The sequence below is a fragment of the Thalia democratica genome, chromosome 6 (genome assembly GCF_965202585.1).
Source record: "Thalia democratica chromosome 6, ktThaDemo2.hap1.1, whole genome shotgun sequence".
In the NCBI taxonomy this organism is placed as follows: domain Eukaryota; kingdom Metazoa; phylum Chordata; class Thaliacea; order Salpida; family Salpidae; genus Thalia; species Thalia democratica.
Window position 1 is genome coordinate 46,839,424 of NC_139170.1, and position 16,687 is coordinate 46,856,110.

General features: G+C 25.7%; 1 protein-coding gene across 1 annotated transcript; it reads right to left on the bottom strand.

Annotated features, from left to right (window-relative positions):
• Window positions 1-1,267: 1,267 nt before the first annotated feature.
• Window positions 1,268-13,408, bottom strand: LOC145838545 (uncharacterized). The gene is made up of 3 exons (XM_082946159.1): window positions 13,077-13,408; window positions 5,944-6,527; window positions 1,268-1,997 (listed from the first exon to the last, which is right to left on the bottom strand). Exons 1-3 carry the CDS (start codon window positions 13,377-13,379, stop codon window positions 1,535-1,537), a joined length of 1,350 nt encoding a protein of 449 aa, XP_082802285.1. The 5' UTR covers window positions 13,380-13,408; the 3' UTR covers window positions 1,268-1,534.
• Window positions 13,409-16,687: the final 3,279 nt, after the last annotated feature.

Sequence of the window (16,687 nt, forward strand, 5' to 3'; positions counted from 1 at the left end):
TAAATATCTTGCTTTAGTCTATTTTATACATTAATAAACATAAAATAATAGGACCTAAAAATGTTTTTAGTGATTTCTAAGAAGTAATTTTGTATTTGAACTTAGTAAGTAAAAATTCATTTAAACTTCTAATTTTAGAATACTATTTATAATAGAAATATTGTAAGCGATTGAAATTATGTATTAATTTTAAATATATTTAGTTTTTATTGGATTAAAAATCCTTTTTTTTTAAACTTAAAAAATTAAGTAATTGGTTACCAATTTTTTAAACACTTATTTATAGGGTTATTAAGCTCGATTATTTATTAGCTTTTGTACAAGACTAAGATTAAAACTTTTAAAATAAATATGTTGAGGCTATTTTTAATTTTGTAACATTAAAAAAAAGTCCAGTACGTTATAAATCTTGAATTACTTTTGATCTGTTAACTAATATCGTTTACATTAAAAAAATATATATCTTAATAAAATTGATAAATAGTCATACAAAATTAACCCATTTAATTATGTTTTTCAAGGTATTATAACTTATTTTCTATTTATTTCTGTCTTTATTACAAATAATGAGGCTTTGATGCAAAATAAAAAGAAGTTATTACAAAAAAATAAGAAAAAAAAGTCAATCTAAACTCTAGTTATTAAAACTTAAAAATCAAATTAAATGTTGTTTTGAAAACTTTTTACTGGAAACATATCTAAATGTCAAGAGTACAAAAAGATTAAACTATTTTCATTGACATGTTTAATATTATAAAATTAAAAAAACTTACACTTTTTAACAATTTAAACATAATTGTGTATATGAAAACATGATGGTTATTTAAAAATATAAACAATAGAAAACAAAAAACAACATATGAATTACACTATTTGGTTTCAAGAGTTCTGTAAATATGTATTTATATGAATAATCAAATTAATAAAAATCCAGCTTGAAAAAAGCTAGCTTGTATTGAGTGTCGTGATAGTCACTGAAAAATAAAAAAAAAGCTTCTGTGAAATCAGCAACTAGTTTATATGAAACTTGGCAGTAAGAATGAATGATTATTTTTTATAAAAATAAATTTATCCAAATATGAAATATTAAAACATAAGAATTTTGAAATGGTAAAGTAAACTTGGTAACTCTGAAGGTAAAAACCAGTACTAACAATTTTTTTAATTGTAACATCTTAACAGTAAATTAAAAACTAAAATAGACATTAATCATTTTTTAGAAAATATAACATTTGCAATAGAAATTTGGTCAGTCAAAAAAGTCCACAAGATAAAAAACTATGTGCTAGAAAAAAAAGCTTTAAAAAAACAAACTGATAGACACTTTCATGTTAAAACTCAGCAACTACATTAAAAATATAATTAATTCATGTTACAAACCCTCTGTTTTCAAAAACCTTGACCCATAAATAAAAAAATTATTTAAAAACTAAATAAAACTTTTATGCTTGAAACTTTGTATTTTAAAATTTGCCTTAAACGGTCGTATGTTAAAAGTTATCAAGTTTAAAAACTAAACGCTAGACGGCGCCATTCACAGTACTGTGACGTCATCGCCGTTATCGTAAGTCCAACTGGTGGCCGACGTCACCTTCTGACGTTCAGTCTTCTTTGTGACGTCATAAGACCTTCTTTCGTGCTTCTTGGCGTTTTTGTTCTTGTCGCCGCCACTGGAGGGCATCAGCAAGCTGGCGATCGTGTTGGAGCGAGAGAAGAGGGAACTCCTCCACTTTGGTTTCGGAGGTTCCTGTTTGGGGGATTTTTTCTTGACGGACGCGCTCGCGGCCCTGTGTTCTTCTTGTCTAGGGGATTTTTTACGATTGATTGCTGTACCCGTCGGTCCTTGATTGCGGGCTCCTGCCACCGCTGGCCCCTGCACCGCTCGCAGTCGTTGTTGCGGCCCCGTTGCGGGTCCTCGCGGTTGCCGGGGCGACGTTGGTCCTGTTTGGGGTGGTTGACTTGGAGAGGCTTTCGAAGTGCCGGAGCAGATCGGAGACCTGAAATTTTTTTGCCAATTATACAAAATAATTTATGTTGTTTAGTAGTAAAAAAGATAACATCAATGTGTATGGTGTAGTTTAAATACAGCTTACTTTTAATTAGTTTCAACGTTAAGCTTGAGGTTGCTTTAAAGCAGGGTTTCCCAAAGTAGGCCAAGTGGCCCTCTTGGGGGCCATGGCAGATACTCAGGGGGCCCTAGCAGCAAAGGGGTAAGAGGAGGGCCATGAGTAGTAAAGGAGCCACAGGGGGGCCATGAGGTCATAATTTGAAACTTACACTAGATATTCTCAAGTTGCAGATAAAAATTAAAAAACAAAAAAAATGGTTGTTTATGAGTAGTCTTGTTGAAGGGGGCCATGGATTTTTAATTTTCTTTAAAGGGGGCCATTTGCAAAAAAGTTTGGGAAACCCTGCTTTAAAGCAACAAACTATTCTAACAAAACAAAATAGTACAAATTTAAAACTAAATAATACGTGAGTATATATGACTTAAATGTCATCTACATAATTTACCTTTTGCCTAGACAATGTTAAGCTCAAGATTGCCACTCTTTGAATAAAATAAACTATTCTGAGTTAAAAACCAAATAAAATGTTGGTTAATAGTTAATAAGAATTAGGTTGATACTGGTAAGTAAATAGTTAAAGTTTAATTTAGTTTAGCAAAATTGTAGTTAAAGGTTTTCAAGTTTACTAGAAAAAATATAATTTGAAACAGCCTGAGTTTATAAGTAGATAAGATAATTTACTAGTAAAATTTACTTTTACCCAAATGAAAAGTTTATTTGTAACATATTTTTTATTTACTAAAAGCAAATCATTATATTTACACAAGTTATACTTGCAAAAATGAAGAAGTCTAAAGTTAGAAAGTTAAAAAGATCATAATTTTTTTTAAACTTTTGTGTTTTCTCAAGCTTAGTGTGTGTGTGAGTGAACATTTTAAAAAGTTTAAATGATTTATTCAAAATTGTTTGTGAGCCAGATTTTTTTTCTATATCAATTTTTTTTTTGACAAATCTTAACCCCAATAAACAACTGCTCAATAAACAACTGATTATTTGAAAAGGCGCTAACCTCAGAAACTGGTAATTAAACTTTATAAAGTAAACAAAGTTTTATTTTTGTAAGAATTTCAATTGATTTTAATACTTGATTGTTAAAGTAATCGACCTCATAGTTCATTAATAATAGAAAAAAAATTTCAGTATAAAACTATTTTAGATTTTCAATTAATTTTAAAAACTTTAGGTTTTTCAAATAATTTTTTTCTAAACTTACAAATTGCATAATTTACAAGGTTAAATAGCCAACCTGTAGTTTATCAAATTGTGTAAGCACTGAATTCTAAAATAATTTTATTGTAAATAAAAAAGCAAACTTTAACAGTTTACTTTAACTTACTAAAAAACTGTTTAAGAAAGAACTTTTATAAGTCAACATTAACTATTGAAAATATAAACTTAAGCGTTTGTTAACAAAAGATCCTAGCAAAACACTTTTAGCTTCTATTCTTTCCTTACAGTAATTATTTTTTACAGAGTTCATTTGAATTGTGTTGACTCGTTTAACACACAGAAACATATGTCAGTGTAATAAAAGAAGGATACTGTATAATTTGTTATTAGTAAGTCAAAAACTATTCATAATATCAACCTATATTATCAAACTATTAATATCAACCTGGGTTTATAGATAAACAAATAATTTTTTTCAGGTGAAATTAACTTTTATCCTAACCAATACCTTTTTTTTTTTTTCAAACTACTCAAACTAAAGCTAGCGATATGTCTTATACTTTTTGTGATACTCACTTAAAAGGCTATTTTTAATGAAGATTAATGAAAGAAACTTGAAAAACTCAAAAAAGGTAGAGGTTTTGATTTTGTAGCATTTTAATTTTAGGGTGTGTAAGCAAACATGCTTATTTGCTACCATCACACACATGTGTTTGATGAATTTATTTCAAACATACAACTTAGCAAGATTAAAAAAACCTTGATCAAACAAGCTTTTGAAAGCCTTTCAATACACTAGCCTTATGGTGAACCCCAATAAACGTAGACTAAACTGCTCAAGGTGTACTTTGTTTGAAGAAAGTTAACCTTAATGTATGAAAATTGATTTTGCAGTTGAGCTTAATTTTCAAAAGCAAACAAAAATTTAATGTTTGGAAATTTTTTTTTTTGCACCATTTATCATTATAAAAACTACTTAACCTCGTTTGGATAAAAACTGTCTACAGTTGACAAAAAAAAACTATACAAATTCATGTCAAGGAAGTGGCAAACCTCGTAAGCAATTTATTTAGTTTTAATCAATTTTCACAAAAACAACTATTTATAATTTACATTGTTTTAAAACAACAATTTTTTTTATAAATAAAATACTTTTAAAGTTCTTAGTATAAATTTTTTTAATGAATTTTAAATAACTAAGACCAGCTTAATTTACTTTTATATTACTTAAATTTACTGTGTTATTAAAGTATTTTGCTTGTAATCTGAAAACAAATTTGTTTTAAATTAAAAGCAGATGAAACTTAATACTTACAAAGTTTAAAATAAGCTAATGCTTGTTAGTATTTTGAGTGTAAATTAGAGAACTTGCATATATTGGATGCTTATTAATTATTCAAGAGTAAAAGCCTTCAAATGATGCATTTTTTCTTTGAACTTAAGGCAAAAGAAAGCTTTGATATTTCAAAAACGTAAGTATAAAATTTAAATATACATTGATAGTTTTCACTTAGTATTAAACTAGTAACCGGTTTATATTTAAATGTTTTTATTTCAAAACTTTTAAAACGTGACTTGTGTAACATGATTACAAATTTAAATATAGCACATTATGAATGTTATAATAATATAGAAGAGTGTATATCAATAAACATAACGAACTTAAACAGTGAATTACACTTTGGAATGTAATTATAAGTATATAGCGGTGTATAACAAATAAGGGCACAGAAGGGGTGGAGTTTTATTTTTAAGTTGATCTTTTTAGAGATATTTAAGTTGGCTAACAGCTGAGTTTTTGCTTAATTTTGAAACTAAATTGGCATTAGAGTTACAAAAAACTTTTTTAGAGAAAAAAAACTAGTTCATTAAAAATATATCAACTCCCACAGTTTTTAAGCAAACAATTTCTTACTTACTCAATCTAATCTTCACTTAATAATAAACAAACGAATTGAAAAAAAAAATTAAAAAATTAAATCAAAAATAAAAACGATTTCTTAGCTTTCTTTTTTGTTTTAAAACATTTTATTTGATACAATATATATTTTTTCTAATAACGAACGAGCATTTCCGGAAAACTCGAGGTCAATTACTTAAAAAATTAAGGAGTAACTAGACTTTTGGAGAATTATTTCAGACTCACAGAAAATCAGCAATGATTCTATTTTTCATACGTTTGTATCGGAACCTCTTTACAAAAATGGATATGTCTAAAAAGTTATTTAATTATTTTGTTTTCTATAAAAACTAACTTATAATTTGCACTTTAAGGGCCATTATTGTTTTTTTAAGCACCTTATCATCTATCACACAGGGTTGCCACAGATTGGGATTAAAAAATGTCCAGAATTTTTTAATCAAAATCTTAATTAAAAAAGATTTAAAAAAACATAACCAAAAACTTTAAAGACTTTAATTTATTCCTAAAATTCAATAAGACTCAAAAAAAGGATGAATTGCGAAAGCAAAATCTTAAAAAAAAACGTTAGCAAAATGCATTTTTAAGTGATGATAAATTTTCTTATTAAGAGCATGTTTATAAAATTTTTTAACTTTTTTTAGACAACCCCCAATTTTTCCTAACTTTTGTCTTTTTTTTTTTCGTTTTTCCTGACTTTGTGGCAATCCTGCCCAATGACCTTAATGTATTAAAATACAGCAAAGTAAATGTTAATAAACATGCAATTTAACCGGCACTCACTTTTCAACATCCGTTCGTTTTTTGTTAGTAACTTTCGTGTTATTTGCAACATTATTAACACTTGCAAAGTTTTTGTTATTTTTAACGTTTTTGCTAGCATCAGCATTCAGTCTGGTAATTTTATTTTTGATATTTTTGCTCTCAACATTCACTCGTGGCTGCCAAATGTTTTCAGCGTCAAAGCTCTTGTCGTTATTCACAACAATTACGTCGTTAGTGGCTTTTGTGACAAGCTTCACGTCATCCGTTGCCATACCAACCATCTTCGACTGGCCCCTGCCGACCTGCGCCGACGACGTCACGCCCCGTCGGTTCCGCCTGAACTGTGACGTCATCAAGTGGTGGCGCTGAGGAGAAACGCTCGAAGCCGCCCTGGTGACTTTCGCCGCTTTCCCGTTGATGTTCTTGAACGGGGAATCTCCCTCCAGCACGACCTGCTCGTTTATGACGTCATACTCGTGCTTGGGGATGTTGTTCCTGTGATGCAACAGTCGCTCCTCGGTCAGCAGCTTGGCTTCTTCCACCTCTCCGTGGATCTTGTTGAAGTTCTTCAGCAGCTCGTGGTCGAGTTTGTGAACTTGGTTCTAAAAAATCAATATTTATCAAAAAATTTATTTTAGGTAACGATAAGTATAAGAGGTAACTAGACGTGTTTATAAACCAATTAAGTTTTGCTAGATTTATTTTTAAATTGTTTTTTTTTTTTTTTCAAATAACTTGTGGTCCATTTTGCGTTTCTGAAATATTATTTTTAGATCTTTTAGTTTATTTTAAATTATATAAGTTGTTAAAAATTTAGAAATTTAGTAAAGTTTCAGTGCACTTTATTCTTGAAAATTTTTTACCAAATTTGTTTGCAATAATTTTCAATTTAATAGCTCCAAGTGAAAACGAAAATAGCCTCAGCAACATATTAAAAAAGTTCAACCAGAACCACAAAACTATTACAGTTTTAATTTTTTTGTCTCGAAAATATAAACACTAAAACTTAAGTTTGTATACTTCGTTTTCAAAAGTATTTACCATTTTATTGAAAAATATCATTTGTATTGCTGGTGTCAACAACACGTTAATTTAAGATGTATATAGAAAACAAATGGTTAAGAAATTGTTATTACAAAAGTTTGTATTATAACAATAAAAAACAACAGTTGTGCGCTTCGTTATAAAACTGATATTAAAAAACACATCATCAGTAAACTATAAACTTAATAACTGACAGCCGAAGTGGAAGATGGGTCAAGTAAAAAAATGGTCCTTATGATGTCATAAGTCAGTCACCTCAAAAATATGAGGTCATAGTACTCATTAGTACATTATAATTGGGTTTACTTTAGGTTGGAAACATAAATTCAAAAAACAGTTTTAGAACTTTTTAAAACTGTTAAACTTGAGCTTTTCGACAAGACTTAAATTACTTAATTCTCAGCAATTATAAGAAAATTTATCTTAACCTTTTATTTAAGCTTTTTTAAATACACTCACCTCTCGCGAATCTACGCACATTGTGTCCACAAAAAATGTGCGTAACTATACGAGAAAACGTAAATAAACAAGAGGTAACAACTATACTTTATATAATGGCTGTTTTCTTGTGATGAATTTAATTAAATTCAGTTTGGCAAATTTCCTAATTTATTTGCTTACAAAAGTTGTTTTCATTCGAGTTGTACAATGTACATATATGTGCAAAAAATTATAATAAAAAATATTTATGTGTAAACAAAGTATTTTTTTATACACATTTCCTTAAGATTAAACTTGTTTTGTGTGGTAGATCTTTTTCTAATACCACACAAAACAAGTTTAATCTTAGGTGGGCAAGGAACAAATTAGTTAAAAACAAGAGGTTTATTGAGATGATATAAAACTTGATGTCGTAAATATTGTGAGAAATTGAACATTATACCATACCATTGTTTGATTTAAAGTTATAAAAGGGGGCTAAGACATCTTAAATATAAAGAGCAAAGCCATTTAGCTCAATAGGTTCCTTATGGAGGGCATAAACTAAAAGAACAAAAATGTATATATAGAGAAAATTAAATTTATTGTTAACGTAATATATACAATAAATTTAGAATATTGTTAGATTTTTTTTTGTATATTTTGAGAATTCTAAAAAGAGTAACTAAACGCGAGTGCGTAACCAAACGAGTGCGTAATTTTAAAATTTTATTTTACTTAAAATGAACAGATGGTCATTGTTGCTTTCAAACAAACAACAACTAAATAAAAAGCTTAATATAAGTTGTATATAAAGTTTTTATGTTTATGAAAGCACATGTTGCTTTATGCTTAAAATAATTTAATAATAAAAAAAAAACTGTCATAAATTTAATATATTAATTTAATATATTAATTTATAATATTAATTTAAAATATACTCTTTTAAATGGGCTACGTTGCAATTCCAAATATTTTAATAAAACAAAAATACATACACTTCCTTATGGCAAAAACCTGAGGACATTGTAATTTAAACCGTAAAGTTTACATTAAAAAAATATAAATTTAATGCGCATTAAGCGCACAATGTTAATAAAAAAAGTATTACAAAGAGATTAAGCGTCGAAAACTCTCAAATGTTTAAGTGCATTTTGTAATATATTCGGGCGGAAGGCTTTGAAAAGCAGAAGATACTTTAAATCCGCGTAATATTTCTTTGTTGTGATTTTCTTTATCTTTTTTTTGTTACTTTTGTAAAGAAATTCTTGCCTTTACACGTTCATAGGGTATAAATAAAGTGTTGGCATATAGTAACCTTTTTATGAAGTTAAACATTCAAAGTAGAGAATGTTCTCACAGCTTTGTTTGTTTGTTATGCTAAAAGTTTAAACAAACTAAATTCTTACAACATACAGTCAATGGAGAACACAAATATGAACAAACAAATTGCAACATTGTTTAATCAATAAAAAGATAAACATATAACTAATAAATATAAAAATCTAGTTACAATATATGAGTTTGAAACAAATACTCATATAACGAATATTTTTAAATTATAATACATAAATTATTGCAAAAATATTAAAGATAGTTTTATGAGAAACTTACAAAAACTTAAGGTTTATTTTGCTAGACATTTCGGAAATGTCCTTTGTATCACCTTTAAACTTTAATTTAAAATGTATTTTGTAAACTTAATCTTTAATGTATTTTTTTAAATTTATCTTTCATAATTTAATAAAAAAATGCTGCTTTAACATATTTATGATAAATAAATAACATGAAGTACTTATCACTTTTTATATAAGTTTTTCAAAAGGCTTACTAATTCAAAGATAAAATTTTCTCATAACTATGTAGTTTTTCAATTTGTAAATTTAAACAAACATAAGTTTACAACAAATAATATGGAAAGAAAGTAAACTTTAATCAACTCAATTTATTATTTATTCAAACACTATATAAAAGTACTACGAATTGATTAAGATAAAAGATTTTGCTTAAATCAATAAAATAAACTTCGAAATATAAATTAATAACAGTTTAACCTTATCAATTTGTAACAAAAATAATCAGCTTACTTAAAAGAAATAAAACTATAATAATAAAATCAAGATTAAAATTTACTGATAAAAGAACTTGAAACAAAAACCAAACGACCTATTAAGGAAGTGATAAAGATAAAAAAACACTAAGTTTTATCAGTTTTAACTTTTAAATTTCGATAAAATATTTTCTAGTAACTTGTTTAAATAATTAAATGAATTTTGAATATCGACAAAATAATTTCTAGAAACTTGTTTAAACAATTAAATCAATTTTGAATATCGACAAAATATTTTCTAGAAACTTGTTTAAACAATCAAATCAATTTTGAATATCGACAAAATATTTTCTTAAAGCTTGTTTAAACAATAAAATCGATTTTGAATTCATTAAAAACGCATAGCAGAATTTTGTCGCACTCACAGACCATATTTCTATTGTTAAAATTTATTGTGTATTCCAATTAAATAAAAAAATATTCATAGTAGGAAACATTTAAATTATTCGACATAACTACTATCATAAACTTAATAGTTCTTTTATATTATCTAAGTTTTTAATAGCGTGTATTTTTTCATAAAAACATTATTTTAGTGTAAAATTGTAAACTTTGCATAAGTACTAATGCTTAAAAAAAAATTATAATTTTTATTTTGCTTGTTTTATAAAAAACTAAGTACTACTTTCAAAGTGGTTTTAAAACTAAATGATTTAACAATTTAACTTTCATACAGTTAATTGCTTTTTAATAATTCCAACAATACAATATCTATTTAGTTGTTTACATATCAGGTCTTATCATAGATAAAAATTATAGAACTTGAAAAATTAACTTTTGAAAACTAACATAAAAAATATTAACATGCAAAAAGAATTTACTCAAATGCCTTTGTAAATAAAAAAATAAAAATTTTCTTCTATCTTAATAACATAAAAAATGCATAAGCTAGACATAGAAGGTACAACTTTGAAACACTGAGCCTAACTTTACATTAATTTTTAATATAAACTCTAAAGAATGTTATATAAGTAAATTTATAGTACTATTTTGACTTAGTAATATCATTAATAAACACATTAATGCATAAATACTTTGGCTCAGTGTAAACGAGCAAAAAATTAAAACTTATAAACTCACATATCCACATGTGTTACAAACAAGAATATATTTTTGATTGTGTAAATTAATATAAATAGAATGAGGTGTTTGTGTACTACTTGTTTAATGCGTCAAAACATCGTCATTGCTATAAAATACACAAGTTCATCAATCATGTTTATAGTGTTATTTTAAATGTATAACGTTGTAAAACAACATGCTTAACAAGGTAATTAAGTAGATTAATTAGGCTGGAAAACGTTAAACACATTTTGTCAAAACTTCAAATAAATACTTGAAAAGTGAAAACTTTAATCATAAAGTTTTTAGTTTATCGATTTTTTTAACCCTTCAAGAAACATTGATGTAAAACTTTTTTAAGGGTTGTTTTACTGAACAAAAACATTTTTCATAACTTATCAAAGTACTGACAAAACTAAAATAATTTTTTAAAACTTTAAAATATTTTTAAGCAATTTTCAAAATATTTTAAGAAATTTAATAAGTTATAACTCGTTTTAAATTTTACCTAAGAAAAAATACTGTAAAACTAAATTGCTAAACAGCATTGATAAAATTAACAATAAAAAGTACTTAAGTTATTAAAAAAACAATAAGGTCAAACTTTGCAACCTTTGGAAAAAACCAAGAAAGATTATCCATTTAAAAAATTTATTCATCTTAAAGTTTTTTTGAAGCACATTTATAACTATCAGTGTATAACTTGGACTTGTTTACTTTATATTTAAAAAAAAATATTTTACCTAAAATATAAATTTATTGAATCATTTCAAATTGACAAAAAAAAAGACTAACTTCTATGTAAAGCAATTTTAAAGTTGACATTAAGTATTTTTATGAAAACTAGAGGGTTCTATTCCATTGAAGGAATTAAATCAATAACATAAGCTTGTGGTCAAGTTTAAAAAATGTTTTATTTGACATTTTTTCAGAAACCTGATACTGATTAATTTAACTGATTAATTAACGGACTTCAGAACGGGCAGTATGTATAAATAAGACAACAAAACTTTCTTCTATAAGCGGAAATTAAATTTGTTTAAACTTAAAGTAAATTAAGAAATAATAAAATTGAAAGAGTGGCTTGCACACTTTACTGTTATTATTTATTTTAAATACAAAACTTTTTAAAAAGTGCAACAGCTTTGGCAATTCAATAATTCATTAAACAAAATGTGTGACTTTACAAAAAAAAAATAATGAGTTTAAGTGCTGCAGAAAATTATTCATTTTGTAAAATGGAATGATGTTAACAAAAATTTTACGACATACAGAAAGTCGTGCAAGTGTAACTAGTTATTTAACTTGGTTCTATTACTTGAAAAAGTACATATTTTTAAAAGCTAATTATTTTATTAATATCTGCAATATTAGTATCATTCAAAGCTACAAAAAAATATGAAGTACAAAAACATTAAAAAGTTATACTTCATTGTTAGACAACACTTAAAACTTATCTTCACCTACAACTTCTTCTTCAAAATCTAAATTTATTCTGACTAAGTTGAAAGTTATTTGCTTACAGGATAGTATTTATTTGGAGAAAATGCCTGCTTGTTTTTCACAAAAAGAATTTTCTTTATTAAAAATTTAGTCATACACAACATTTTTTTAATACAACAAATGTTTACTGTAGCTTTAAAACATAATAAAAGGTAGATATTTTATTCAGCTAATTTCTAAAAGACTACAATCACTTTTGAAATAAAAAACATGTTTATACAGAATTATTGTACAAGACCTACTATAATAAATATAGTAAACTTAACTAAAAAATAGTGCCTTATAGGTACAACTTAAGATATATATTGTTATTATTATTAATAGTATTAAAAATACTATTTTATTTTAAATTTCATTAACTAGCTTTTAAACTTTGAAAAACTGTAAAAAGTTAATGACTAAAACAAAATTTGTGTTCATTGGAACACTAAGTATTTGTTTAAATATAAGTATATTTCAAATATGACTAAGATATTTTCAAAAAAAAACATTAAAAAGGCCAACATACACCATACAAAAATATATCTTAGTATTTGTTTAAAATTTCAGCTATAAAAGATGTCAGCCATTAAAGATCTGAACACAATACTTTTTTTTAGGTATTTCAGATAGTTGAACTAAACTATTTCAGTTGAAAAATAAAATGGCTTTAATAAAGAACTTCTTAAAATATCTAATAAAGTTAAGACAGCAAACAAATGTTAGTCTAGTAAATAAATTCAGCTGTACTTAAAAGTTATTATATTATTATACCTGTCATTTAAAATATTTATTCAAACTGAGTTAGTTAAAAAAAATAGTGACATAAACTCTAATTTAATTTTACAACATGTGTAAACCACTAAAGTTAGAATATGTAAATTTTTTCAATTTAAGTTTAGAAAATAAAGATAAACTGTTCAAAAAACAAAACTGATCAGCGCAGGCATCAGTTTGCTAAAATCAGTAACTTAAAAAAATTCCAAGACATTTTAAAAAAGCTGCTGTCAAGAAAAAAACAACAACAACTAACCAGCGCGGGCATCAGACAATCCAACTTCTCCAGCAGCTCTCTTCTTTTGGAACCCGTCGATATGTTCCTCAGCACAAGAACCTTCAGCTTGTGGACGTTCCTCTGTATCCTCGACTCGTTCTCGGCGTAAGGAACTAATAAACATGAGTTGGAGCCGATCTCCAGCTTTTTGTCTTCTGGTTTTTTTGCCAACAAGTGTTTTCCGCTCTCCTTCTTCATGATCTGGTCCATGACGGACTGGTAGAAGTCGTCAGTGGTGTTGAAGTCAGGGGACTTCAGGTTTTCAACCGGACTGTCTTTCATGGTTTTAACTCAAAATTAACTTATTAAAAAGAAACCTGGATAATCTAAACGAAAATTTACTAGTTTATAAAGATAAGTGGTTGTAAAATCACAAAGTAGCTTTTTTTTAGTTTAAAAACATAATTTTAATTCTAATTTAATTTTTTTTAATTATTGTTTAATAATTCTACAGCAATATATGCTATTAATTTAAGTTTATAAATAAATTGCAAACAATTAATAATCATAACATTTAGTTTTAATTTTTTGTTGTTAAAAGTTGATTATAAACCTTTTATTTACATGTAAGAAACTGAATAGTGATTTACCAGATCCAAATCTTTTTTTTGAATTAAGATCTGTATTTTAGTATTATGTTTTAGTATGATATATTTGACACAAAAGAAAGATAAATAAGTTTTTACACAGGTAAAATTACATATTTTAATAACACGTCCTGGACATGATGTTAAAAGATATTTAAGTGGTGTGTGACTTGATAACCGAAAGGTTTTTTTGTACACGAGGTGATAGGACCAAATATTTTGAGCACTTTTGTTTTTTGTCTTCAATAAACAATAATATACAAAACTGTTGGACTTACAAAACCTAATGTTTTAAGATTAATTATAACAACCCTCAACTACTCTTTACTCAAAAATTTGATAAACAAATTTACAACACAAAAACTTATCTAATTACAATGCAACTTTATGTTTTATAACAACATAACAAAAAAAAATAATAAGACACATTAAAAAACTCAACTATCATATTTAACATATACAAAAATTTAAAAGCTTAAAATAACTTTAGAAATTGATGACATGGATAGTTTTCATAAAAGAAAAAAATTGTTTGAACTATCAAAAAACAGCTTGAAACTATAAATTGAACAAAACCAAAATTTGAAAGTCTTAATATTAGAAAAATAAAAGTTTTAATTCCATTATTTACAACCAAAGGTTTTTATACTAACTATGTACTGCATGGTTTGCTTTTAAAAGTATATTAATATAACTTTAGTTTTAAGCTCTAGATTTAATTAACACCTGAAAATTTTTAAAAATATATGTTTAATTACATTATTAAAATATAATGACAACTTATAGCACATATTCAAAATACCATACTCAAAAAAATATTTTGATGTTAGAGAATGTTGGAGCTTAATACAAAAGCAAGTTAACTATTATAATAATTATGGTCAGACTGATATTTTTGAAGGTATTTATATATTCTAAAGTTTTAAAAATTGGACTAAAACAGAACCTATATTAAAACTCTATATTTTAAAAATAAATACTAATCCTAAATAAATGTTTGTAAATAATTCTTTTTCATACCTACAAAAATAGTGTTTTGTATAAAGTTGTTATTTTTTGATATTTTAATAAAGAGTTTCTTTAATATCATAAATTTCAGATAGTACAAAAAACCTAACTGAGTAATTTCAAATTTATATAAATAATTTCAAAAATCCTTAAGTTTAATAAATGAAATACATTTTTTATCAGTATAATGCATCAGTTATTTATATCCAGATTCTAAAAAAAGTTTTCAAAAAGTATATTGTTTACACAACCCTTATTTTTATTTATAACTTGTAGTTTAGAAATAATCTTTTAATATAACAGCTATATTGCTTCTTAAGAAGTAAAAAAGTTATCATAGCTTAGAATTTTGTTAACACTACTTACAATTTGCTTCTCTCTTCCTGCGCTCAACTACATTTGATCTACTATACAGAACTGGAGAGTCTATACTGGATATTAAAAAAAAAATTATGTAAACTTTTTCTCAAGTTTTTAAAATTTACCTTTACTTAACTGTAAAAAAAATTAAAATAACAAAACAACTAGTTCTTGTAAAGAAGCAAACATTATTATTGCTTTTATAAATAACCAACTGTTTAAATAAAATATTAACCAAAGTTCTACTGCAATACTTGGTAAACATTTTAAATTTTATGAAATGCTAAAAACAAAAACTTATTGGAGAGAACCTTTTGCATCTAAAACTTCAAAGAAAAATAACTTTTTTTTGACAAACCAAAATGAATAAATAAAAACTTTGAATTTTATTAATATTTAGAATATAAAATAAACATTATAAAACAAAATTAAAAGTTTAAAGATAAGTCAAAATAAATAAGTCTAAGAACAATGTAATTTTTGTTTTAGTTACAATAGTATAAATCTTATACTATATAAAGATTATAGTTTGTTTGGCAATTCAGTTTTAACAATTTTAAAGTCATAAAATGATAAAAACTAAAAATGTTAAGTTAAAAAGATTACTAATTACAAGTGTGTGACACAACGAAATTAAACACAACAAAATTAACAATAATTAACTAATTAGTTTAACTTATAAATAAAAAACTTTATTTAAATTTAATGTCATAATTATATCAAGCTACTTAAGTTTAACAAAATGCTTCAAGCTGTGTTCATCAACATCTATTAAACAAATTTGAGAAATGAGATTAAACTTACCATAGTAGAAGTTAACACAAAATGATCACATTTTAGTTTTGATAATATTTTGTAAATCACTATGAAATTACAATAACTTTACATTAAATAAATAAAATATTAAAATTTCAAAAACCAATATGTTATTTTTAAAATACCAATTGAAAACTGATTATCATGTTAATTAAAAAACTATAATCACATAATTCCTTAATAAACTTCACTGGTAATGATACAAAAACTTGAAATTAACTTTAGTAAGGATATCTTTGCCATAACAATTGAGGAGAAAATAAAAAGGAAAATGCCAGACTGAATTGTTTGAATTACTGAAATATCTGATGGTATTAAAATTTGGGTAGTTTTTGTTTTTCTTTACTTGGGGGATTATGATTGAATGTTGAAAACAAATCAAATAAAAAGGGATTTGAAGTTGTAGGCCAAGGAAATAAGACTAAGAGGCTGACTAAAGTCTGACTGAACCTATCAACTTAAAATAAACTGTTTATAATTAGAAATATGAAAATGATAGGTCTGCTATCATTATCAAGTGAATAGTAAATAAGAGAACATTTGAAAAATAATTTTAATACAGTACATGGCATTGTTTTTATTTATATTCTATCATATTTGTCTTTTTTGAATCTAGCGGTTGCGAAAACCTTTTTTTTTACTGAGATGGTCATGCTCATGCATCTACTTTTGAAGAATCAAGGAAACAGAACTTTTAGATTGAAAGAATCTTCTTTGTAACAAAGACAAAATTCGTATTTGGTAGTAAAGGTTAACTCACCACCAACGCACTGTTCCCAGTTCCCGCCCAAATTGTTTTTAAGTGTTCTTAATTAATCT

Excerpts from the sequence above, each read along its gene's own strand:
- LOC145838545 (XM_082946159.1), bottom strand. The coding sequence starts at position 13,379 with ATGAAAGACAGTCCGGTTGAAAACCTGAAGTCCCCTGACTTCAACACC. Across the intron at positions 6,528-13,076 it reads ATTGTCTGATGCCCGCGCTG|AACCAAGTTCACAAACTCGA; the intron begins GTTAGTTGTTGT and ends TTGATTTTTTAG. Across the intron at positions 1,998-5,943 it reads AAACGAACGGATGTTGAAAA|GTCTCCGATCTGCTCCGGCA; the intron begins GTGAGTGCCGGT and ends AAAAAATTTCAG.